Raw genomic sequence first — 23,305 nt, forward strand, 5'->3', positions numbered from 1 at the left:
GTTTTCTCGGACTGAGGAGAACGGGGGCTACGGGTAGTACCAGGTGTTAGTAGGTGATGCAAGCACCCAGATGAAATAAAATACATTTAATGAAACAAAACCCGAAGATGTTAACATCATTCAGCTACTGTAGCTGCCTATCTAACATCAGCAGGCAGCACCAGTAGCGCAACATTTAAAAATAGACACCAAAAGTAAAGTTCCTGGCGATCATAGCGATCTGACTGTCTAAACTTCTGTCTGAACTTGGAATATTCCTGTTTGCGGGCTTTGGCCACTGACCCTCAACCTGGTTGTTCTGTTCTGCGTTGTGTACTATTCTAATCATTTGAAGTTTGATGGAATAACCATTTTAACTCTACTACAGAAGCACTACAGCACTGACTTCAAGAAATGGGTCAATGCACAACTTCCTTAGAAGTTCTGATGTACCAAAGGTATAGTACTGTACTATGACTAAGTGGATCTAAGTCTAGATGATGACTTCATAACATGTAGTATTTTTTTATTTAACCTTTATTTAACTAGGCAAGCCAGTTAAGAACAAATTCTTATTTACAATGACGACCTACCAAAAGGCAAATGTCGGTAATAGATTTGATCGAGGACACATTGCTTCTTTGGAACTGCATTGGATTCCTATTCCATGATGGATGCGTTGTTTGCAAAGCTTTCCACCAAAATGTTATTGCAGTTTTATTTCACAGCATTTCTGCCATGTAAATAGAGCGTCAAGTCCTATTCCGAGCTCTGGCTTTAGGAACTTAAGCTCACACTCTGCAAATACACACACACACACACACACACACATATACATACACACACACACACACACACACACACACACACACACACACACACACACACACACACACACACACACACACACAGTAAACACTGCATCTCTCAAAAAGCCACAGGGAAATTCCTTTCCTCTCTTTTCCCCTTCTCCCTGAGATTGAAATAAAGTGGTCAGCCACAGTTAGAAAGAAAGGGGACAATGGGGGAAAAAGACTTGCAAACTTGGACAGTTTTGCTAAAACAAAGTGGCCTTGAATAATAATTCAGGGGAACAGATATGTGCTACAGTAAGAGAAGACAGACAAATGAAAGCTAGATGGGAGCATATGCTGTACTGTAGGTTAGATAATTTTGTGTTGAATAAGCTGTTGCACTCATTCATAGACACAGTACATGATAGTAAACAGGTAAATGCTGTACATAGAGGTACAGAATATTGAATAGAGCAAGACAACATAACTTAAGCTTCTTGGATCAAATATATGGTGTTCATATTGTGTGTCATGCTGACTATAAGCAGTGTACTGTAAAAGTCCTTACTATCAGCCTACTAACACTGCAGCAGTGGTGTACAGTACCAAAGTAAAAATACTTGAAAGTACTCCTCAAGTAGTTTTTTGGGGGTATTTGTACATTACTTTACTATTTATATTTTTGCCTACATTTACTTCACTACATTCCTCAAAAAAATGATGTACTTTTTACTCCATATATTTCCCTGACACCCAAAAGTACTCTTTAGATTTTGAATGCTTAGCAGGACAGGAAAATTGCCTAACTCGCACATTTATCAAGAGAACATCCCTAGTCATCCCTACTGCCCCTGATCTGACACTCACTAAACACATGCATCATTTGTAAATGAGCATGAGTGTTGGAGCATGCCCCTGGCTATCTGTAAATTAAAAATAAATTTAAAAAATGATGCTGTCTGGTTTGCTTTTTTAAGGAATTTGAAAATATTTATACCTTTACTTTTGATACTTCAATATATTTTAGCAATTACATTTACTTTTGATACTTAAGTATATTTAAAACCAAATACTTTTAGATTTATACTCAAGTAGTATTTTACTGGGTGACTTTCACTTTTACTTGAGTAGTTTTCTGCTACCAGCGGCGCTTCTCCCCAGCCTACTCCACCTTCACGAGAACCCCGCCTACCCCCTGCAGAGCGGTATGCTGGAGATCCAGGAGCCTGCCGGGCGTTTCTCTACCAGTGTTCCCCCATCTTCGAGCTGCAGCCCTCTTCGTTTCCCTCTGATCGCTCGAAGATAGCGTACCTGATAACGCTGATGTCGGAGAGGGCACTCGCCTGGGCTACGGCAATGTGGGAGCAACAATCCACCGTTTGCCTCAGTCTGGAGGACAACGATTCTCCGTTGTCTAGGAGAGAGGTTGCTCGGAAGCTACTTCAACTGCGTGGTAGTGCCTGGAACCCATAATCTCTGTTTGACACATTCCTTCATGGATTATCGGAGGTGGTTAAAGATGAGCACGCAGCCCGGTAGCTTCCCATGGACCTCAACGCTCTCATAACCTTTACCGGATCGATGGGCGGCTACGTAGGAGGGAGAGGAGGTCTGTTCCCTGAAACACTCTCTCATCAACAGCTCCCACCTCGCTTTTGAGGAATCCCGGAAGTTCCCGGCATCTACAACACCAGGATAGTCCGATGTCACCGAAGTTCCCTCAAGAATCACTGAGGGCTGTCGACTGGGCAGGGCTAGATTGTCTCCTGCTGAAACTTATGCAGACTGAGCACCAATATCTGTCTGTATTGTGGAACAACAGGACATTACATATCTACCTGTCCATTAAAAGATCAGGCTCAGGGAGTTTCCAATCCTTCATTACTCATATGCCTTTCCATAACATCCTGTTGTGGAGTGACCAGTCCAAATCTCTTCGTGTGCTCATTGACTGGGGCCGGCGAGAGCTTTATGGACACTACCCTGGTATTGGAGCTGGGAATCGCCACACAACCATTCTCCATTCCCATGGAAGTCAGAGCACTGGATGGGTGTTCTATTGGCACAATAAGGTCACCCACAATAAGGTTCCTATTAACCTGTGAGTGTCAGGTAATCACAATGAGTCTATGCAGTTCCTGCTCATTGAATCTCCTCATGTACCCATGGGTTTGGGGTTTTCATGGCTCCTGAGGCACAATCCCCTGGTCGACTGAGCTACTGGTTCTAACATGGGTTTGGAGTCGGTTCTGCTATGCACATTGTCTGAAGTTTGCACAACTTGCCCTGGGACGTCATCCTGTGGGCTTGGGAGAAGCCTTGGATCTCTCCACCATTCCCGCAGAGGACCAGGACGTGCGGGAGGTTTTCAACAAGACCCACGCTACATCTCTCCCTCTGCATAGACCCTACAGCTGCACTATCAACCTTCTCCCAGGAACTACACCGCCTGGGGGGCGGCTTTATTCCTTGTCGGGTCTGGAGACCAAGACTATGGAAAAGGTACATTGAGGACTCTCTTGCTGCAAGATATCTGATTCCCCCGCCAGCGCAAGGTTATTATTTGTGGAGAAGGACAAAACCCTGCACCCGTGTATCGACTATCAGGCCTTAATGACATCACGGATAAAAAAACGTTGCCCTCTACCACTCATCTCCTCGGCTTTCGAGCCTCTCGGTGGGGCGGCGATCTTCTCGAAGTTGGACCTTCGGAACGCTTACCATATGGTTCTGATACGTGAAGGAGACGAATAGAACACAGCCTTTAACACGGCTAGCAGACACTACGAATACCTTCTTATGCCATAAGGACTGATCAACGCTCCCCCAGTTTTTTGGTCAACGATGTGCTCCGTGACATGCTGAATTGGTTCGTGTTTGTCTACCTCGACAACATCCTTGTTTTTTCCCATTCAGCTCAAGAGCATGTCCTCCACAGGTCCTTCAGCATCTCTTGGAGAACCAGCTTTTTGTTAAAGCAGATAAAAATGTGAGTTCCATTGCTCCACCATCTCCTTCCTAGGATACGCCATCGCCATCGCTGCAGGAAATACTCAGATGGATTCTGACAAGGGCTAGAGTGGTGGTGGATTGGCCTCAACCTACATCCAGAGTGCAGCTGCAACGTTTCTTGGGGTTTGCTCATTTCTACAGTCGTTTCATCCGGGTTTACAGCACCCTGGCCTCCCCCTTCTCAGCACTCACCTCCCCCAACGTTCTGCTCACGTGGTCTCCAGCAGCTGACCGGGTGTTCTCAGACCTCAAGCACTGATTCACTACAGCTTCCATCTTAATCCATCCGGATCCGTCCCGTCAGTTCGCGGTGGAAGTCGACCCATCAGACGTCGGAGTGGGGGCCGTCCTGTCCCAGCGTTCTGCCCAGGACCAAAAGCTGCATCCCTGTGCTTTCCTTTCCCATCGTCTTAACCTCGCTGAGAGGATCTATGACGTAGGAAATCGAGAACTACTTGCGGGCAAGATGGCGTTGGAGGAGTGGAAGGACTGGTTAGAGGGGGTGGAATATCCATTCTTAGTGTGGACTGGCCATAAGAACATGGAATATCTGCGCACAGCTAAGTGCCCCAACTCAACTCGATGGTCCCTGTTATTCACTCTGTTAAATTTGACTAAAATCTCCTCCCGGGTGGCGCAGTGGTTAAGGGTGCTGTACTGCAGCGCGAGCTGTGCCATCAGAGACCCTGGATTCGCGCCCAGGCTATGTCGTAACCGACCGGGAGGTCCGTTGGGCGACGCACAATTGGCCTAGCATCGTCCGGGTTAGGGAGGGCTTGGTCGGTAGGGATGTCCTTGTCTCATCGCACACCAGCGACTCCTGTGGCGGGCCGGGCGCAGTGCGCGCTAACCAAGGTTGCCAGGTGCACGGTGTTTCCTCCGACACATTGGTGTGGCTGGCTTCCGGGTTGGATGCGCGCTGTGTTAAGAAGCAGTGCGGCAAGGTTGGGTTGTGTATCGGAGGACGCATGACTTTCAACCTTCGTCTCTCCCAAGCGCGTACGGGAGTTGTAGCGATGAGACAAGATAGTAGCTACTACAACAATTGGACACTACGAAATTGGGGAGAAAAAGGGGTCAAAAAATATATAATGTTTTGACTATCTCCTACCGCCCTAGGTCCAAGTATGTGAAGCTTTATGCGCTCTCACGCCTGTATAGCCCCACTGCTACACCATCTGACCCCGAGACTATCCTCCCTACCTCAGTCACCTGTAACTGAGTCAGGTTTGTAGGCCTCCTTGCTCACACACACTTTTTCAGTTCTGCCCACACATTTTCTATGGGATGAGGTCAGGGCTTTGTGATGGCCACTCCAATACCTTGACTTTGTTGTCCTTAAGCGATTTTGCCACAACTTTGGAAGTATGCTTGGGGTCATTGTTCATTTGGAAGACCCATTTGCGATCAAGCTTTAACTTCCTGACTGATGTCTTGAGGTGTTGCTTCAATATACCAACATAATTTTCCTGCCTCATGATGCCATATATTTTGTGAAGTGCACCAGTCCCTCCTGCAGCAAAGCACCCCCACAACATGATGCTGTCACCCCCGTGCTTCATGGTTAGGATGGTGTTCTTCAGCTTGCAAGCTTCCCCCTTTTCCTCCAAACATAACAATGTTCATTATGGCCAAACAGTTCTATTTTTGTTTCATCAGACCAGAGGACATTTCTCCATGTGCAGTTGCAAAACGTAGTCTGGCTTTATTATGGCGGTTTTGGAGCAGTGGCTTCTTCCTTGCTGAGCGGCCTTTCAGGTTATGTTGATAGAGGACTCGTTTTACTGTAAATATAGATACTTTTGTACCTGTTTCCTCCAGCATCTTCACAAAGTCCTTTGCTGTTGTTCTGGGATTGTTTTGCACTTTTCACACCAAAGTACGTTCATCTCTAGGAGACAGAACGCGTCTCCTTCCTGAGCGGTATGACGACTATGTGGTCCCATGGTGTTTATACTTGCGTACTATTGTTTGTACAGATGAACGTGGTACCTTCAGGCATTTAGAAATTGTCAACTTAATGTATGTAAACTTCTGAGCCACTAGAATTGTGATAAAGTGAAATAATCTGTCTGTAAACAATTGTTGGAAAAATTACTTGTGTCATGCACAAAGTAGATGTCCTAACCGACTTGCCAAAACTATAGTTTGTTAACAAGACATTTGTGGAGTGGCTGAAAAACAAGTTTTAATGACTCCAACCTAAGTGTATGTAAACTTCCTACTTCAACTGTATACAGTGTGCAACTTTATTTATTTATCTTTAATCAATTGCTCACTGACATTTAAAAATAGTTGTAAAGATGAACAAATAATCTGCAAATCATGAACATGAATGCCTTATAAATTAGTTATTCATCAATGGCTTTTGATTCAATTTATTATAAAGTGTTACCTTCTAATTGAATAATATGGTAATTTAGCAGATGCTCTCTTGTTCTCTTTCACTTGAGTTACCTGTGTTAGTGTTTTCTTTTCTTTCAACTCTCTCTCTCTCTCTCTCTCTGTATCTCCGTCTCTCCTTCCTATAGCCTTTCTACGGCCTTCCGGCAGTGATCAATCAAATGGTTCTTCTCTCACATGTTGATGTAAGTGTGAGATGCGCTATTCACCATAAGTTTGGGAGAAATTATCTCTGCATACTGTTTGTCATCACTCTAGTGGAAATCTGATTTTAATGTTGTTTTTTAACTTTATTTTCTCCACAACTCTACTTCTGTACAGGTTCTTACTGGAGTTCAACTTCTGTGGGTTGTGGCGCTCGGATTACGTTGTAGACGGTAAGTTATGTTCTTAATACTCTACGTGACAAAGGCCATTGCAAAGAGGATATTTGGATACATACCTGTGGAGGGAGAGTCTTTACGTGCTAGCTGAGAGGTTTGCATAGATAGTCTACAAGTTATACATGTATAGTCAACACCATGGTGTGACTGAACACATCAACAAAGGAATTAAGTTCTGTTTTATTGACCTCATTTAATTTTTCCCGTAAAAAATACTGAGAATAAAAAAACATTACAACAATCAATCGTCAGTCAATCATTCCAGTACAATTTCAGTACAATTTCATTACCCTCCTCAAAGAGTATTTCTCTTTCTCGTCACAGGAGAAAGACTTCTATGAAACCGTTTCCCAACAATACTTTCACACTGTAACCTTACATAGATAATAAGAAGACATCTTATAAATTACTTCAGGAACTCTGAACATCTTTTCCACAGTTTGAGTGTTCCATTTGAAACCATAAACCATGGTGTTTCGTTTCAGACCACTAAGTGGCAGTATTTTACCAACAGAGCAGGCTTTTCCGAGGCCCACTAATATTTATCAAGAAATTAAGAAGATTTAGGTGTTGTTGACCCGCCTGAATCAGTGATGTAATATTTGAAAGATTAAATGAAATGATGGAATATATTAAAATTGCTTGTTAAACAAAAGGCATTATAAACCCCCAAAATATGAAACAGCAGTACAATCAAACAGTGCTCCTCCATAAAAAAATATGATTTTTAACATTGAGCATTTGATCTGCTTTTTCCTGCTTTTGTCATGGACCCATTGAAAAATCTCGGAGGCCTCATAGGGGTCCCCGGCCCCCCTATTTGAGAATTGCAACAGCTGAGAACGCCAACCGAGGAGCCAGCCGTAGATCACTTTGCATAGCCCCTTGGCCTGATCATCATTCTGACAGTCTTGAAAGATTGTCTGTCATTAGTCGGGTAGTACTCTGTGGATATGTTATGCCACGTCCCCCAGTAGATTCCGTTCCGCACCCCTTTGTATTTTCCCACATAATATCTCCCGTTGAGGTTGGAAGCCATGCAGGCGTCAAACCACCAGCCTGAGCTGTAATAGGCCCCACAGTTCCCTGAAGGGTATCGGTCATAGTCCCTGTCAGGAGTCGTAAAGAACCTGTTGTTGTGGTCGTAACTCTTGCTAAATTGAAGTGCATCTCCTGCCGTGCCCGAGTACCCACCCACAGACAGGCGGTAGCGTAGCCGCTCGCCAGCCACACGGAAGAGCCTGTACTCTGCGTACTCCATCATGCCGTTAAAGTCCTCCAGCTCCACCCTAAGGACCATCACCCTGTTTCGTGTCAGCAGGTGGATGTGGTCGTTGCCCAGCCAGAACTCCCCAACCATCAGGTCACCAAAGCCTGTCCGGTATTCAGCCCAGGTCCGGTTGAAGTCCACACTGCCATCCTGACGGAGCTGAATGACGGTCCACCCTCCGCCATGAGACTCCATGTCACAGAACACTGCAATGGTTCTGTTCTTAGGGTCAGGGGTCACTTGGTAGACTCTGCTATTCCTCTCCCCCCTGGCCATGTGGTCAGAGCAGTCTCTGGGTGCCATGGTAACTGTTGAGTGGAAGGATAGTGAAATTACAAAATTAGATTGGAGTAGTCTGTAATCTTTGTTGAAGAAAAGGTGCCTTGCAGCATAACACAAATATACATGTTCTTACTGTAGGCCTACAGAAACTAAACTGGTTGAATAAAGGTTATTTTATTTTTTATTTTTTGCAAACAAAATACAATTTTTCACACATTTGAAACTATACACACAAGATTAGAATATGATTGTATCATGCTGAAATAGCTAGGATTTATCGGTTACCATAAATTTGAAGTCTTTTTATGTTAAAGAAAATGTCCCTGAAACAGATTTCAGTTAAATGTCAATTAGAGTTGTTAAGTCTGTAAGACATTTAGGTGCTTGGCTTAAAGTGGCCTTGAACATTAATAAAAGCTAGCAATAACTTTGTGTGACACTTAATTTGTTATTTGATATATGTGCCACTCAGCAATAACAATGTGTGTTTAAGCTGACTATGACCTAAAAGCATGCTCTGCACAGTCACACCTTGATCCCTATTTAAGCCACACACACTCACAGACAAGCACATGCTCACATATATAAATTCTTAATTTAACAGAGAATAACCACAAACCACACAACATCTGTTACAAAGATGATGATCTCAAACCTCCACCACATTATAATAGGCTCATTAAACATCACCTTAGGTCGCTTGGACTTCAAAGTTACAATCCTCATCATTTATAATGGAGATGATATCACACTGATATAAAGTTGATTGAGCAATATTTAAAAGAAAATTCCAGAACAACATTGTTCCACTCACAACAATATATTTTCCAGTCACAATTTCCACTGTTATCTGCCATAACCTAGGCTACACTGTTTCAATAGAAGTTTATAATTTATCTTAACCAATGGGGAAAGGAATAGGGTTTTTGTACTTATGTGGGATCTTAATTTGATCAATCTGTTGCAGGATGTCTTTTCTGCAATGCAGGACATTTAAAACTTGTAGTGTATTTGAGGTTTAAAAAGGCTTCTTTTTGTCATTTGTCATTTCCACTTAGATGTGTAATACTTGATTTTCCATTATGAAAAATGTATTAACCTCTACAAAAATGTCCATTAATTATAATCCACATAATAATTAAAATCTCCTGTTGCTGCAGGATTATTTTCCTGCCGTAGCAAACTGGCTCAAATGAAGATCCTACATCTGTGTAGGCTGTCATCAGAATTTGTAGTGTCGTATTTGTATAGCACGATTCTATTAAGTTTACAAAAAAGTGGCATCTTAATAACTTAATAACAGTGAATGGCCTTTCTGGATCTTGCTTTGAATAAGTCAACACATTTGGTAGCTACGTACTATAGGCTACCTGGTACCAAATAATATATAATACGGCTTGATTCAGTGAACCCATAAGAAAGCTCAAACTAAACTTTACGTCATTATCAATTACAATGTAATTATCATAATGCCATTTAAATAGCAGACAATAGCATGTAAAGTAAAATATAATTAATGAATCTTACCTCCTGGTGAAATCTGTGCAGGGCTTTGAGGCTGGTTCTCTGTCCTGTTAGTCTTGCTGCCTACCTGGTCCTTTTCTGTGAGCAGGTTTAACCCAGGACGGACCTTTGGATGCCCTCCTCGAGAAACCTTTGGCCCTCCGCTTGTATCCTTTGTGTCATTCAGACTAGCAGATACCTGGCTGGTCTTCACACGCAGTTCTCTCACACTGGGGGTGGAAGACTCCGGTATGGGGCTGGGGGTAGGGGAGTTGGGGCTGGGGGTAGGGGTGTCGGGGCTGGTGGTAGTAGGGCTATGGTTAGAGTTGGCCAATGGAATGGGACTAGTAGTGCTAGTTTTGGGGCTAGGCCTTGTGCTAAATTGTTGCCTTGAGCTGGTATTTTTTAGACTGGCGATAGTAGTGGTCATTGTGACAGGGCTAGTGGATGTTTTCAGGCTAGTTCTAGAGATGATTTTTGCGCTAGAGCTGAGGGTAGTTTGTTGGTTAGGTCTTGTAGTTCTTGAGCCAGGGCTTGTGGCCGTTTGTGGGCTGGGGTCAGTCATAGTCCTTTGGCTATTGGATGTCTTGGGGCTAGGTGTGGAGGAAGTGGTCCTTGGACCTTGGGTGGTGGTTTTGGGCCAAGGCTTTGGAGCAGGTCTGGGCTTCAGCACAGGCTTTGGTCTTGGTCCAGGTTTAGGTGTTCGGTCTGGAATAGGTATTGGGTCTGGTTTGGGCTTTGTGCCAGGTTTAGGCTTACGTTCAGGTTTAAGCTTTAGGCCAGGTCTGGTAGTTGTTGTGCTGGGTTCTAGCTTTTGGGCAGACTTTGTCTCAGGACTGATGTTGATACTGGTGGTCCTTGAACTGGAACTTATGGAGGTTGTGGTTGCTGGAGTTGTGGTTGCTGGAGTTTTGCTGGAAGAGTTGGTCCAAATTCTTGAACTGGTGATCTTTGAGCTAGTGTTAGTGGTGGTTGTGGGTTCTGGAGTTGGGCTACCGCTGGTGCTGGTCCCGATGCTGAGCCTGAAGGTTCTGTAGTTCATCCTGAATCCTGGACTAGTGACCTTTGGGTCAGGATTAGTGGTGATTCTGGTTGCTGAAAATGAGCTCAGTGTTGTACTACTTCGGCTTGAGCTGGAAGATCCATTCCGGATGCTTGGACTGGTGGTCGTTGGGCCAGGGCTACTGGTGGTGGCTATAGAGTGGATCTGTGTAGTGCTGCTTAGACTAGTACTGGTCCTGGTGTCCCGTAGAGTGGGGCTGGTAATGCTGATCCCAGGGCTGAAGCTGGTAGTCCTGAACCTTGAACTGGTAGTATTGGAGCTTGGGCTAAGAGATGGGTCAGGCCTGGGTGTGATTTTGGGGCTGGAAGAACTAGTAGGATTGGGTGGTCTGGGCTTTAGGACAGACTTTGGTTTTGGTCTTGGTTTGGGTCTTAGGCCTGGAATAGGCCTTGGGCCTGGTTTGGGATTTGGTTCAGTTTCAGGCCTTAGGTCATCTTTAGGCTTTAGGCTGGGTCTGGACTGTAGGCCTGGTCTGGGTTGTGGCCCAGATTCTGGCTTTGTGCTAAGTCTGGGGATCCACTGGGACCTGGTGATTGTTGGCCTGGGTCTAGCATTTTGGTCAGACTTTGTCACATGTCCGGAGCTGGCGCTGATGCTCAGTGAGCTGAGTCTAGTAAAGCTGGTTGATTGGCTGGGGATAGTGGCGGAGGAGCTGGCCTTGATAATTGGATTGGTGGTGGTTGTAGTTGCTGGAGTGGGACTACTGCTGGTTCTGGCCCCAGGGCTAAGGCTAGTGGTGGTTGTTGAAGTTGAGCCGGGTTTGAGTGTGGTCTTTGGTCCTGAACTGGAGAAGTTAGTCGGGCTGGGTGTTCTGGGCTTTAAGACTGATTTAAGCTTTGATCCAGGTTTAGGCTTTGAACTTGGAATAGGCCTTCGGCCTGGTTTGTGCTTTTGGTCTGGTTTGGGTTTTAGGCCAGGTTTGGGCTTAATGCTAAATTTGGGGGTTGTTGAGCTGCGTTCAGGATGTTGGGCAGACTTTGACTCAGGACTGATGCTGGTATTGGTGGTCCTTGAGCTGAGGCTAGTGAAGCTGGTGCTTGAGCTGGGGCTAGTGGTGGTTTTGGTTGCTGGAGTTGGGCTTAGTGTGAATCTTCCTGAGCCTGCCCGGATGCTAGAACTGGTGATCTTTGGGCTAGAGCTAGTGGTGGTTGTGGTTGCTGGAGAGTGACTTGGTGTGGTTCTGCTGAGACTGCCTGAACTGGGGTTTGTAAAGCTAATCTCAAGGCTGGAGCTGGTATTCCTGGAGTTTGGACTTGTGGTCTTTGGGCTGAGGCTAGTGGGGATGTCTGGAGTTGAGCCAGGTCTGGGAGTGGTCTTTGAGATGGAGCTGGGGGAGCTGGTTGGATTGGGTGGTCTGGGCTTTAAGTCAGGTGTGAGCTTTGGTCCAGGTTTGGGTATGGGTCCTGGAATAGGACTTAAGCCTGGTTTAGGCTGTAAGCCAGGTCTGGGAGTCAACCAGAACCTAGTTCTGGAGCTTGGATGGGTGGTCCTTGAGCTAGGTCTAGCAGTGGTTGTAGTTCCTGGAGTAGGGCTACCACTACTGCTACTGCTGATGCTGACCACAGGGCTGGAACTAGTGGTCTTGTAGCTTGGGTTAGTAATCTTTGTGGTAGTGCCTGGAGAGGGGCCTGGTGTGGTGCTACTTTGGCTGGTACTTGTCCGCGTGGTCTGCCAACTGTGGCTTGTGATTCCAGGGCTGAGGCTAGTGGTGGGAGTTCTGTTACTGGTCTTAGGGTTGAGGCTGGTTGGGCTGGGTGGTCTGGGCTTTAGGATGGTCTTTGATTGTGGTCCAAGTTTAGGCCTTAGGCCTGGAATAGGCTTTGCACCTGGTTTGTTCTTTAGTTCAGGTTTAGATTTCAGGCCAGGTTTGGGCTGTAGGTTAAGTCGAGACTGTAGGCCAGGTCTGGGCTTGATCCTAAGTCTGGCAGTTGTCGTGTTTGTTTCAGGGATTTGAACAGACATTGTCTCAGGGCTGGAGCTGGTACTGGTGGTCTTTGAGCTGAGGCTAGTGAAGCTGGTCCTTGGGCTGTGGCTAGTGGTGGTTGCTGCTTCCTGAGTTGAACTTGAGCTGGAAGAGCTGGTCGGGATGCTTGAACTGGAAGTCTTTGGGATAGCGCTAGTGGTGGTTACTGGAGAGTGCCCCGGTGTGGTGCTGCTTTTGCTGGTACTTTTCTTAGTGGTCTGTTGACTGGGTCTTGTAAAGCTGATCCCAGGGCTAAAGCTTGTGGTGGTGGTTGAAGTTGAGACACTTCTTGGATAGGTATTTGGGCTTGAGCTAGATGACCTGGTTGGTTTGAGTGGCCTGGGCTTCAAGACAGGCTTTGGTTTTGGTCCAGGTTTGGGTCTAGGGCCTGGAATGGGTTTTGCACCTGCTTTGGGCTTTAGGCCAGGTCTGGGCTTAATCCTAGGTCTGGTAGTCATTGTGATGTGTTCAAGGTTTTGGGCGGATGTAATCTCAGGGCTGGAGCTGGTACTGGTGGTCCTTGAGCTAAGGCTAGTGAAGCTGCGGCTAGTGGTAATTGTAGTTGCTGGAGTTGAATTTGATGGTGTGGGATTTAGGACAGGCTTTGATTTCGGCCCAGGTTTTTGTCTGTGGCCTGGAATAGGCTTTGCACCTGGTTTTAGCTTTACGCTGCGTGTGGGGGTCCACAAGGACCCAATTCTGGCACTTGAACTGGTGGTCCTTGGGCTAGATCTAGCGGTGGTTGAATTTCTTAAAGTTGGGTCACTGCTACTGCTGGCCCAAGGGCTGGAACTAGTCACCCTATAGCTTGGGCCGGAAATCGTTGAACTAGGATTAGTGGTGGTGGCTGAAGAGTGTCCCAGTGTGGTGCTACTTTGGCTGGGTTTTGTACCTGGTTTTGGCTTTAGGCCAGGTCTGGGCTTAATCCTAGGTTTGGTAGTCATTGTGCTGGGTTCAGGGTTTTGGGCAGATGTTGTCTCAGGGCTGGAGCTGGTACTGGTGGTCCTTGAGCTGAGGCTAGTGAAGCTGGTCCTTGAGCTGCGGTTAGTGGTTGTTGTTGTTGCTGTAGTTTGTCTTGGCCTTGTGCTGTTAAAACTGCCTTGACTGTGGCTTGGATTACTAATCCCTGGGCTGGAATTGGTAGTAAAGGAGCCTGGACTGGTGATATTTGTGCTGAGGTTTGTGCTGGTGTCTAGAGTTGAGCCAGTTCTGGAAGTTGTCTCTGGGACGGCTAGGGAAGATCCAGTTGAGCCTGATGGTGTGGGCATTAGGACAGGCTTTGATTTTGGTCCAGGTTTGGGTCTGGGGCCTGGATTAGGCCTTGCACCTGGTTTTGCCTTTAGACTGGGTCTGGGGGTCCACCGGAACCCAATTCTGGAGCTTGGACTGGTGGTCCTTGTGCTAGGTCTAGTGGTGGTTGTAGTTCCTGTAGTTGAACTACTGCTAATGCTGTCCCCAGGGCTGGTATTAGCAGTCTTGTAGCTTGTGCTAGTCATCTTTAAGATAGGACTATTGGTGCTGGCTGAAGAGTGTCCCGGTGTGGAGTTGCTTCGGATGGTACCTTTCTTAGTTGTCTGTAGATTGGGTCTTGTAAAGCTGATCCCAGGGCTAAGCCAAGTAGTGGTTGTTGAAGTTGAGCCAGTTCTGTGATATGTCTTTGGGCTAGAGCTGGAGGAGCTTGTTGGACTGGGTGTTCTGGGCTTTAGGACAGGCTTTGATTTTGGTACAGGTTTTGGTCTGAGGCCTGGAATAGGTTTTGTGCCTGGTTTGGGCTTTTGGCCAGGTTTGGGGTGTAGGCCAGGTCTGGGCTTAATCCTATGCGTGGTAGTCATTGTGTTGGGTTCAGGGTTTTGGGCAGATGTCATCTCAGGGCTGGTACTGGTGGTCCTTGAACTGAGGCTAGTGAATCTGGTCCTTGGGCTGCGGCTAGGGGTGGTTGTAGTTGCTGGAGTTGAACTTGAGCTGGAAGAGCTGGTTGGGACGCTTGAACTCGAAGTCTTTGGCCTAGGGCTAGTAGTGGTTACTGGAGAGTGTCCCGGCGTGGTGCTGCTTTTGCTGGTGCTTTTCTTAGTGGTCTGTAGACTGTGTGTTGTACAGCTGATCCCAGGGCTAAGGCTGGTTGAAGTTGAGCCAGTTCTTGGATAGGTCATTGGGTTTGAGCTTGTTGAGCTGGTTGGGCTGGGTGGTCTGGGCTTTAGGACAGCCTTTGGTGTTGGTCCAGGTTTGGGTCTGGGGCCTGGAATGGGTTTTACTCCTGTTTTGGGCTTTATGCCAGGTCTGGGCTTAATCCTAGGTCTAGTAGTCATTGTGCTGGGTTCAGGGTTTTGAGCAGATGTCATCTTAGGGCTGGAGCTGGTACTGGTGGTCCTTGAGCTGAAGCTAGGGAAGCTGGTTCCTGGGCTGCGACTAGTGGTGGTTGTAATTGCTGGAGTTGAACTTGAGCTGGCAGAGGTGGTTGGGATGCTTGAACTGGAAGTCGTTGGGCTAGTGGTGGTTGCTGAAGAGTGTCTTGCCATTGTGCTGTTAAGACTGCCAAGACCGGGGCTTGTATTATTAATCCCTGGGCTGTAGCTGGTAGTGCAGGAGCCTGGACTGGTGGTATTTGGGCTGAGGCTTGTGCTGTTGTCTGGAGTTGAACCAGGTCTGGAAGTGATCTCTTGGTCAGAGCTGGAAGAGACAGTTTTCCTTGATGGTGTGGGATTTTGGACAGGCTTTGGTTTTGGTCTAGGTTTTGTTCTGGGGCCTGGAATAGGCTTTGCACCTGATTTTGGCTTTAGGCCAGGTCTATGGGTCCACAAGGACCCAATTTTTGTGCTTGGACTGGTGGTCCTTGGGCTAGATCTCGCGGTGGTTGAAGTTCCTGGAGTTGGGCTACTGGTACTGCTGACCCCATGGCTGGAACTAGTTGTCTTGAAGCTTGGGCTGGTAATCTTTGAGCTTGGACTAGTGGTGGTGGCTGAAGACTGTCCCAGTGTGGTGCTGCTTTGGTTGGTACTTGACTTAGTGATCTGTAGACTGGGTCTTGTAAAGCTGATTCCAGGGCTAAGGCTTGTGGTGGTGGTTGAAGTTGAACCAGTTCTGGAAGTGGTCTTAGGGTTGAAGCTGGAGGAGCTGGTTAGGCTGGGTGGTCTGGGCTTTTGGACAGGCTTTGGTTTTGGTCCTGGTCCAGGTTTGAGTCTGGGGCCTGGAATGGGTTTTGTAACTGGTTTGGGCTTTGTGCCTGTTTTGGGCTTTATGCCAGGTCTGGACTTAATCCTAGGTCTGGTAGTCATTGTGCTCGGTTCAGGGTTTTGAGCAGATGTCGTCTCAGGGTTGGAGCTGGTACTGGAGGTCCTTGAGCTGAGGCTAGTGAAGCTGGTTCCTGGGCTGCGGCTAGTGGTGGTTGTAGTTGCAGTAGTTGAACTTGAGCTGGAAGAGCTAGTTGGGATGCTTAAACTGGAAATATTTGGGCGAGAGCTAGTGGTGGTTGCTGGAGAGTGCCTTGCCATTGTACTTCTAAGACTGCCTAGACTGGGGCTTGTATTACTAATCCTTGGGCTGGAGCTGGTAGTAAAGGATCCTGGACTGGTGGTATTTTGGCTGAGGCTTGTGCTGTTGTCTGGAGTTGAGCCAGGTCTTGGAGTGATCTCTGGGACAGAGCTGGAAAAGCCAGTTGGGTTTGATGGAGTGGGCTTTGGGACAGGCTTTGGTTTGGGTCCAGGTTTTGTTCTGGGGCCTGGAATAGGCTTTGCACCTGGTTTTGGCTTTAGGCCAGGTCTATGGGTCCACAATAACCCAATTCTGTCACTTGGACTGGTGGTCCTAGGGCTAGATCTAGCAGGGGTTGAAGTTCCTGGAGTTGGGCTACTAGTACTGCTGGCCCCAGGGCTGGAACTAGTTGTCTTGTAGCTTGGGCTGGCAATCTTTGAGCTCGGACTAGTTGTGGTGGCTGAAGAGTGTCCCAGTGTGGTGCTGCTTTGGTTGCTACTTGTCTTAGTGGTCTGTAGAATGGTTCTTGTAAAGCTGATTCCAGGGCTAAGGCTAGTGGTGGTGGTTGAAGTTAAGCCAGTTCTGGAAGTGGTCTTAGGGTTGAAGCTGGAGGAGCTGGTTGGGCTGGGTGGTCTGGGCTTTAGGACATGCTTTGGTTTTTGTCCAGGTTTGTGTCTTTGGCCTGGAATGGGTTTTGTGCCTGGTTTAGGCTTTAGTCCAGGGCTGGGCTGTAGGCCTGGTCTGGGCTTAATCCAAGGTCTGGTAGTCACTGTGTTGGGTTCAGGGTTTTGGACAGATGTCATCTCATGGCTGGGACTGGCACTGGTGGTCCTTAAGCTGAGGCTAGTCAAGCTGGTCCTTGGGCTGCGGCTTGTGGTGGTTGTAGTTGCTGGAGTTGAATTTGAGCTGGAAGAGCTGGTCGGGATGCTTGAACTGGAAATCTTTGGGCTAAGGCTTGTGGTGGATACTGAAGAGTGTCCCAGTGTGGTGCTGCTTTTGCTGATACTTGTCTCAGTGTTCTGTAGACTGGGTATTGCACAGCTGATCCCACGGCTAAGGCAAGTGGTGGTGGTTGAAGTTGAGCCAGGTCTTGGATAGGTCTTAGGGCTAGAGCTTGATGAGCTGGGTCGTCTGGGCTTTAGGACAGGCTTTGTTGTTGGTCCAGGTTTGGGTCTGGTGCCTGGAATGGGCTTTGCTCCTGGTTTGGGCTTTAAACCAGGTCTGGGCTTAATCCTAGGTCTGGTAGTCATTGTGCTGTGTTCAGGGTTTTGGGCAGATGTCATCTTAGGGCTGGAGCTGGTACTGGTGGTCCTTGAGATGAGGCTAGTGAAGCTGGTTCCTGGGCTGCTGCTAGTGGTGGTTGTAATTGCTGGAGTTGAACTTGAGCTGGAAGAGCTAGTCTGGATGGATGAACTGGAAGTCGTTGGGCTTGTGGTGGTTGCTGGAGAGTGTATTGGTGTTGTGCTGTTAAGACTCCCTAGACTGGGGCTTGTATTACTAATCCTTTGGCTGGAGCTGGTAATAAAGGATCCTGGACTGGTGGTATTTGGGCTGAGGCTTGTGCTGTTGTCTGGAGTTGAGCCAGGTCTGGGAGTGATCTCTGGGACAGAGCTGGATGGTATGGGCTTTGGTTTTGGTCCAGGTTTGGTTCTGGGGCCTGGAAAAGGCTTTGCACCTGGTTTTGGCTTTAGACCGGGTCTGGGGGTCGACAAGAACCCAATTTTGGCACTTGGACTGGTGGCCCTAGGGCTAGATTGAGCAGTGGTTGAAGTTCCTGGAGCTGGGCTTTTGCTACTGCTTGCCCCAGGCCTGGAACTAGTCATCTTGAAGCTTGGGCTGGTAATCTTTGAGCTAGGACTAGTGGTGTTGGCTGAAGAGTGTCCCAGTGTGGTGCTGCTTTGGTTGCTACTTGTCTTAGTGGTCTGTAGACTGGGTCTTGTAAAGCTGATTCCAGGGCTAAGGCTTGTGGTGGTAGTTGAAGTTGAGCCAGTTCTGGAAGCGGTCTTATGATTGAAGCTGGAGGAGCTGGTTGGGCTGGGTCGCCCGGGCTTTAGGACATGCTTTGGTTTTGCTCCAGGTTTAGGTCTTAGGCCTGAGAATGGCTTTTCACCTGGTTTAGGTTTTCGTTTATCTTTAGGCTTTATGCTGTGTCTGGGCTTTAGGCCTGGTCTGGGCTGTGTTCCAGATTTTGGCTTTGTGCTAGGCCTTGGGTTCCACCATGACCTGGTAATTGTTGGGCTGGGTCCTGGGTTTTTGTCCGTCATTGTCCGTGCAGTGCTGGAGCTGGTGGTGGTGGTCCGTGAGCTGAGGCTGGAGGAGCTAGTCAGGCTGGGTGGTATGGGCTTAAGGCCAGGTCTGATGGCCTGGATAGTTTGGTTGGGCTTGTGCTTCTGGGAAGGTCTGTTTCTTGGGCTAATAATACTTTCTGATGAGCTGATGGTTGTTTGGTGTGAGCTTGTTTTGATACTTGGGATGGTTCTGTCAGTCCTGTAGTTGGTGCCTGAACTTGGGGTTGTGATGGGGCCAGACCTGGTGGCTCCTTGGCGAGGTAAAGAGGAGATGGTCCTTTGACTTGAGCTTGTGTTCAGAATTGATTTCCTTGTGCTGGAGATGGAGGAAAATCTTGGGCTAGAGGTTGAGCTGGAGGAAGGACTTGGAATATATCCACCGGCAGTGTCTGATCTAGATCCTGGGCTGGGATTGGTGGCAGGGCCTGAGATGGAGGTGGATGTTTGGTCTGGTCCTGAGGAGTGAGGTCTGGGGATTGAGCCCTGTGTCAAACCACTGCTTGGGCTAGTTGAGGCTATGTCCTGATTATCACTTGACCAATCTGTCGTCACCACTATGCTGTGTCTCTGCACTTTTTGGACTCTTTTTTCTACCTCTTTCTCTATCTTCTTTACTGTCTCCTCTCTCTGATTCTCTTTCTTTTCTTCTGTCTGTCTGTGGCTTGGGGTTTGCTTCTCTCTCTCTTTCTTCTTCTGCCATTCTTTCTCTCCCTGGGTCTTCTTCCCTTGCCAAGGATGTTGGCTCTGCCTCTCCTTCTCTTTCTTTTTTTCACTATCTTTCTCTATCTTCCCCTCCCTTTCCCTCTTTATCTCCACCTGATGTTGTCCCTTCTCCTCGATCTGTTCCCTATTTCCCCACCCTCTCTCTTCTTTCTCTCTACTCTCGCGCTCCAGATCCTTCTCCCTTAACTTATCCCCCTGACTCTCCTCGGTTTCCACCTTCATTTCCCATAACCTCTCTCTTTCATTTTCACTCCCCCTGTTTTTCTCTATCTCTCCCCCTCTCCCCATTTCCCCTTCTAAAATGTTCTCCTTATCCATCTCTGTCTCCCTTCCCTCCTCTTCCTCTCTCTTGGTCTCATTCTCTATTTTTCTCTCCCTTTCTATCGCCCATTCCCTGTTTCCCCCTCTTTCTCTCTCATTTTCCCTCTCCCACTCTTTCTCCCGTTCTCTCTTTCTTATCTCAACAATAATGTTCTCAATCTCCCTGGCCCTCTCCTCCACTCCCTCTCTCTCTTCCACAATTGTTGTCTCCCTGCCTCTTGCCCCCTCTCCCTCCTTGTCCATCTTCCTTTCTCTGTCTCCCTGTCTCTCTGTCTTCTTCTCCCACTCCTTCTTCCCCTCTTTCTCCTTCTCCCTCTCTCCCAATCTCACCTTCTCCTTCTCTTCTTTCTCCCTCTCTCTGTCCCACAGCCTCTCTCTCTCCCGCTCCATCTGGCTTATCCTGCACTCCATGCAGGCTCTCTTCAGCTGCTCCACGGTCTCCTTTAGCCTCTGCACCTCCTTCACCGTCCTCTCCAATTCCCTGAGCTGCCGGGGCAGCATGACGTCCAGCGGTGGCAAGGTCACTCGGTAGGGGCATGCGTCCTCGTCCATCCCCTCTCCCCCACACTTCCCTGCAGGCTTTATAGTTACCAAGCAGCTCCCAGAATCTGTACCCCAATTAAAGTCTCCCTTGCTGAGGTTTGCATAGTTCCCAGGGGGCGTGGAGAAGGCCAGCAGGGTCCCGCACACGCAGAGCACAGCCAACCTCATCGCTATCCTGAGCTATAAGAATTCTGAGAGAAGAGAAGGCAAGAGAGGGTGCATGAGGATGCCAAAGACCCACCTCGGTGTGTGAAGCTGTGACAGAGAGTGGGAGGGAGGAAAGAAGGGAAAGAAAGAGGAGGGGGCTGAGGGACTTCTTGAAAATGGTGTTTGCTTGTGTGAGAAGGATTTAGAGGAGAGAGAGAGAAAAGGAATGGGAGTGAGGGATTAAAAATTGGGCGTCCACTTCAAGGGGGTATCCATGTCTGTGAGTGAGACAGGAAAGGATGAGATGAAGAAAGAGGGAGTGAGAGGTAAAGAGAGAGAGGGGCGGAAAGAGAGAAAGAGATAATTGGGGGATTATAGCAGTCTTTGGCTGCTTCAGCATGTCACCAAAAGAGTTAACAGGTACGGAGCTAAATTGGTTATAAAAGGCAGGAAAAGCTTTAAAAACGAAAGGCATTTATACAGCATATCGTAATCCTATTATTATTTTCCACATTGTCTTTAACCAAATCAAAACATCTAATGAGGACCATTCGCAACGCATTCTTATTCCATGCTGTAATGATAAGCACACATTGTTTTCTCTTCTTGTATATCACTGCAGTGAATATGCATGTGTGTGATGGTCGCTTTGGCATCCATCTCCCCATGTGTCCTGTTAATAGGGCCGACACACATGCGAATGACAGATGAGATGGGTCCAAATATGCATTTGAAGCACAAAGTCGTCGGGCCCCGGGGGGCTGTGGCTTTATGTTTGTTATGTTACTGTTCAGACATATCTGATATCTCGCTGTCCCTGAGTCTCAGTTCTCTCTGGCTTGAGTGGAATAACAGGCAAGAATTTATCATCACATATTTATCCAAGGGGGTTTGTGGTTACTAAATACAATTAATGAATTGTCTTAGTTAGAGATAAGGATTATGGGCCAATTGTATGCATTCTATTCATGGAAAGAGCAAAGTTTTACGCCTTTGTAATGTGCCACAGAATACTGTACTGGTATAAATCCACAGTGCCTACGTAGTCGAAGAATGAAGTTGCCCCCGATACACATGACTAGGCACCCACCCCAATGGCTCAGGTTATGATTTGGGTGGGTGAATTTTTAAAATCCTAGATATGTGCCTAAGGGCAACTTCTACCCAGAACGATGGCACTACACTGCACAGCCAATTTCCTTCATATTTATTTTAGACCCAGGCCATTAACACCCTCTGCTGTGTCCATTGCCATGTTTGGTCGGGAGGGGGGGTTTTCATCCTCAGGGTGCCCTCTTTCTGAACGCAGTGTTTTGAATTCCCATGGTAACCTGTCTTGGTCTACTCTCTGTCCTGGGTTGTGTAAGCACTAAGCAGCACTATAGTTTTTACTTAAACCAGCAAAAATAAACATCTTACTATCAGTGAGGCTTTGCTACCTAGACTGGACTACTAGATCAGGCCTCCCGGCAGGCCTCCCCGTCGCCATCCACTCTAGGCAGAGAAGTGACTGTCGTTGGGCCTGTATGTTTGCCTGTGTGTGACTGCCCTATTCCTAACTGAGCTGGATTCACATGTCTGTCTGTGATGCCGTGCCACTTCCCTGTAAGGCCATAATTCCTGGTAGGCCACTCCAACTCTGGAGCGAGATGTGGCAGGTGTGTTGGCTCTATGCTTAAGTTTTCTTCGCAGCCCCAACCAGAGTCTCATCTGTCTGTGACGCCATCCTAGTCCCCTGTAATGCAGCACTTGGCATGTGGGTCTGATAGCGTAAACACAGTAATGTAATGCGCTATTAGGCATGACAAGTCACCTGTCATTACCATGAGGTTATGTTTAGTCTAGAAACTGTAGTTGAGACTCGTCAGCTGTGTTCTGGCTAGATAGGACAAGGACGGGAGCTTTTTTGTATTTGTATTGATTAGGATCCCCATCAGCAGTTACTCTTCCTGGAGTCCGAGCAGGATACATTATTGTTTTAATCCTACATCATAAATCAAATAAAATAACACAACCTAAATAAAACAACACATCATACAAGACATTACATCATTACTATATCCTCACACATCTACAACATACATTTTACAATACTATAATACAACAGTGTTAAAGTATTACAGTGTATGTGTGTGTGTTTGTGTGTCTCTTCGCAGTCCACTTTGTGCCGTGAGGTGTTGTTTTATCTGTCAACTAATTACTACACACACACTTACACACTTGAACACTAATTAGTTCACATCTTCTCCAGTCTCAGTCAACCCTCTGTCCATACTGAAACTGATAACTTCCTGTTCTTCCGTGTAAAAGTTCTGCACTTATTCATTGGTCAGTTGCCTGATTTCTTAAAAATGAGAAAGCGAGGACTTCGAGTCCCACACATCTGGGTTGGATTTCCTACACAGTGTCAAACACAGATAACTTCAGGTCATTTTTGTTTCTGTTTCAAGAGCCTGTACCTCATTAAGACATTGTTTGACAATTCTCTCTAAGATTCCCTGAGTTGATACAGGGTCTGGAAAACATGCTTTAAAGGGGGAGTGGATTGTTTGGTTCTAACACCTCTCACCCAGGGGAGTCTGACTCTCAACCATCCACACAATCGTTATAAAAAAAACGTTATATTTTTCCCCTGAAGGAGAAGTTGTGATGTACTGGAAAACAGTTTGTTTGTACCTTTATTTTTGCCAGCAAATTTACAACAGGACATTCTAGTTTTATAATCCTCATATTGTGTCCTGAGGGACCACTATATTGTATAACTTGTTTAACTGTGAATTTCTCCATTTAGTTTCACAGTGCACTAATGGAGGAGGAGTGGAAACCAGCAGTAAACAAGATAATTGAGACGTGTCAATTGATTTGACCCTTATCGTGCTTCGCAATAGTGTGAAATCTTCCTCTCCTTATAGTCATATCTATCTTCATCTGCATAGATGTGAAAGAGCAGGACATGAGAAAGAAAATTCCATATGTTTTTAGATAAGAGGAGAGGACAGGGAGAGGAGGACACTTCAGACAATTGACTCCAGATGTACAAATGACCTCGACTAACCTGTACCCCACACATTGACTCAGTACCGGTACCCCCTGTACATAGCCTCGTTATTGTTATTTTATTGTGTTACTTTTATACATTTTTTTAAACTTTAGTTTATTTAGT

General features: G+C 46.9%; 2 protein-coding genes across 2 annotated transcripts; both read right to left on the reverse strand.

The window, feature by feature from the left end:
- Positions 1-6,744: 6,744 nt before the first annotated feature.
- On the reverse strand, positions 6,745-19,436 carry LOC112253476 (mucin-5AC). The gene is made up of 2 exons (XM_024425440.2): positions 9,651-19,436; positions 6,745-8,149 (listed from the first exon to the last, which is right to left on the reverse strand). Exons 1-2 carry the CDS (start codon positions 19,417-19,419, stop codon positions 7,440-7,442), a joined length of 10,479 nt encoding a protein of 3,492 aa, XP_024281208.2. The 5' UTR covers positions 19,420-19,436; the 3' UTR covers positions 6,745-7,439.
- Positions 19,437-19,586: 150 nt separating this feature from the next.
- On the reverse strand, positions 19,587-20,296 carry LOC112252490 (fibroleukin). Its single transcript, XM_024423746.2, has 2 exons — positions 19,730-20,296; positions 19,587-19,590 (listed from the first exon to the last, which is right to left on the reverse strand). Exons 1-2 carry the CDS (start codon positions 20,161-20,163, stop codon positions 19,587-19,589), a joined length of 438 nt encoding a protein of 145 aa, XP_024279514.2. The 5' UTR covers positions 20,164-20,296.
- Positions 20,297-23,305: the final 3,009 nt, after the last annotated feature.

This window comes from Oncorhynchus tshawytscha, linkage group LG06 (assembly GCF_018296145.1).
Source record: "Oncorhynchus tshawytscha isolate Ot180627B linkage group LG06, Otsh_v2.0, whole genome shotgun sequence".
NCBI lineage: Eukaryota > Metazoa > Chordata > Actinopteri > Salmoniformes > Salmonidae > Oncorhynchus > Oncorhynchus tshawytscha.

Excerpts from the sequence above, each read along its gene's own strand:
- LOC112253476 (XM_024425440.2), bottom strand. The coding sequence starts at position 19,419 with ATGGGGAGAGGGGGAGAGATAGAGAAAAACAGGGGGAGTGAAAATGAA. Across the intron at positions 8,150-9,650 it reads TGCACAGATTTCACCAGGAG|TTACCATGGCACCCAGAGAC; the intron begins GTAAGATTCATT and ends TCCACTCAACAG.
- LOC112252490 (XM_024423746.2), bottom strand. The coding sequence starts at position 20,163 with ATGAGGTTGGCTGTGCTCTGCGTGTGCGGGACCCTGCTGGCCTTCTCC.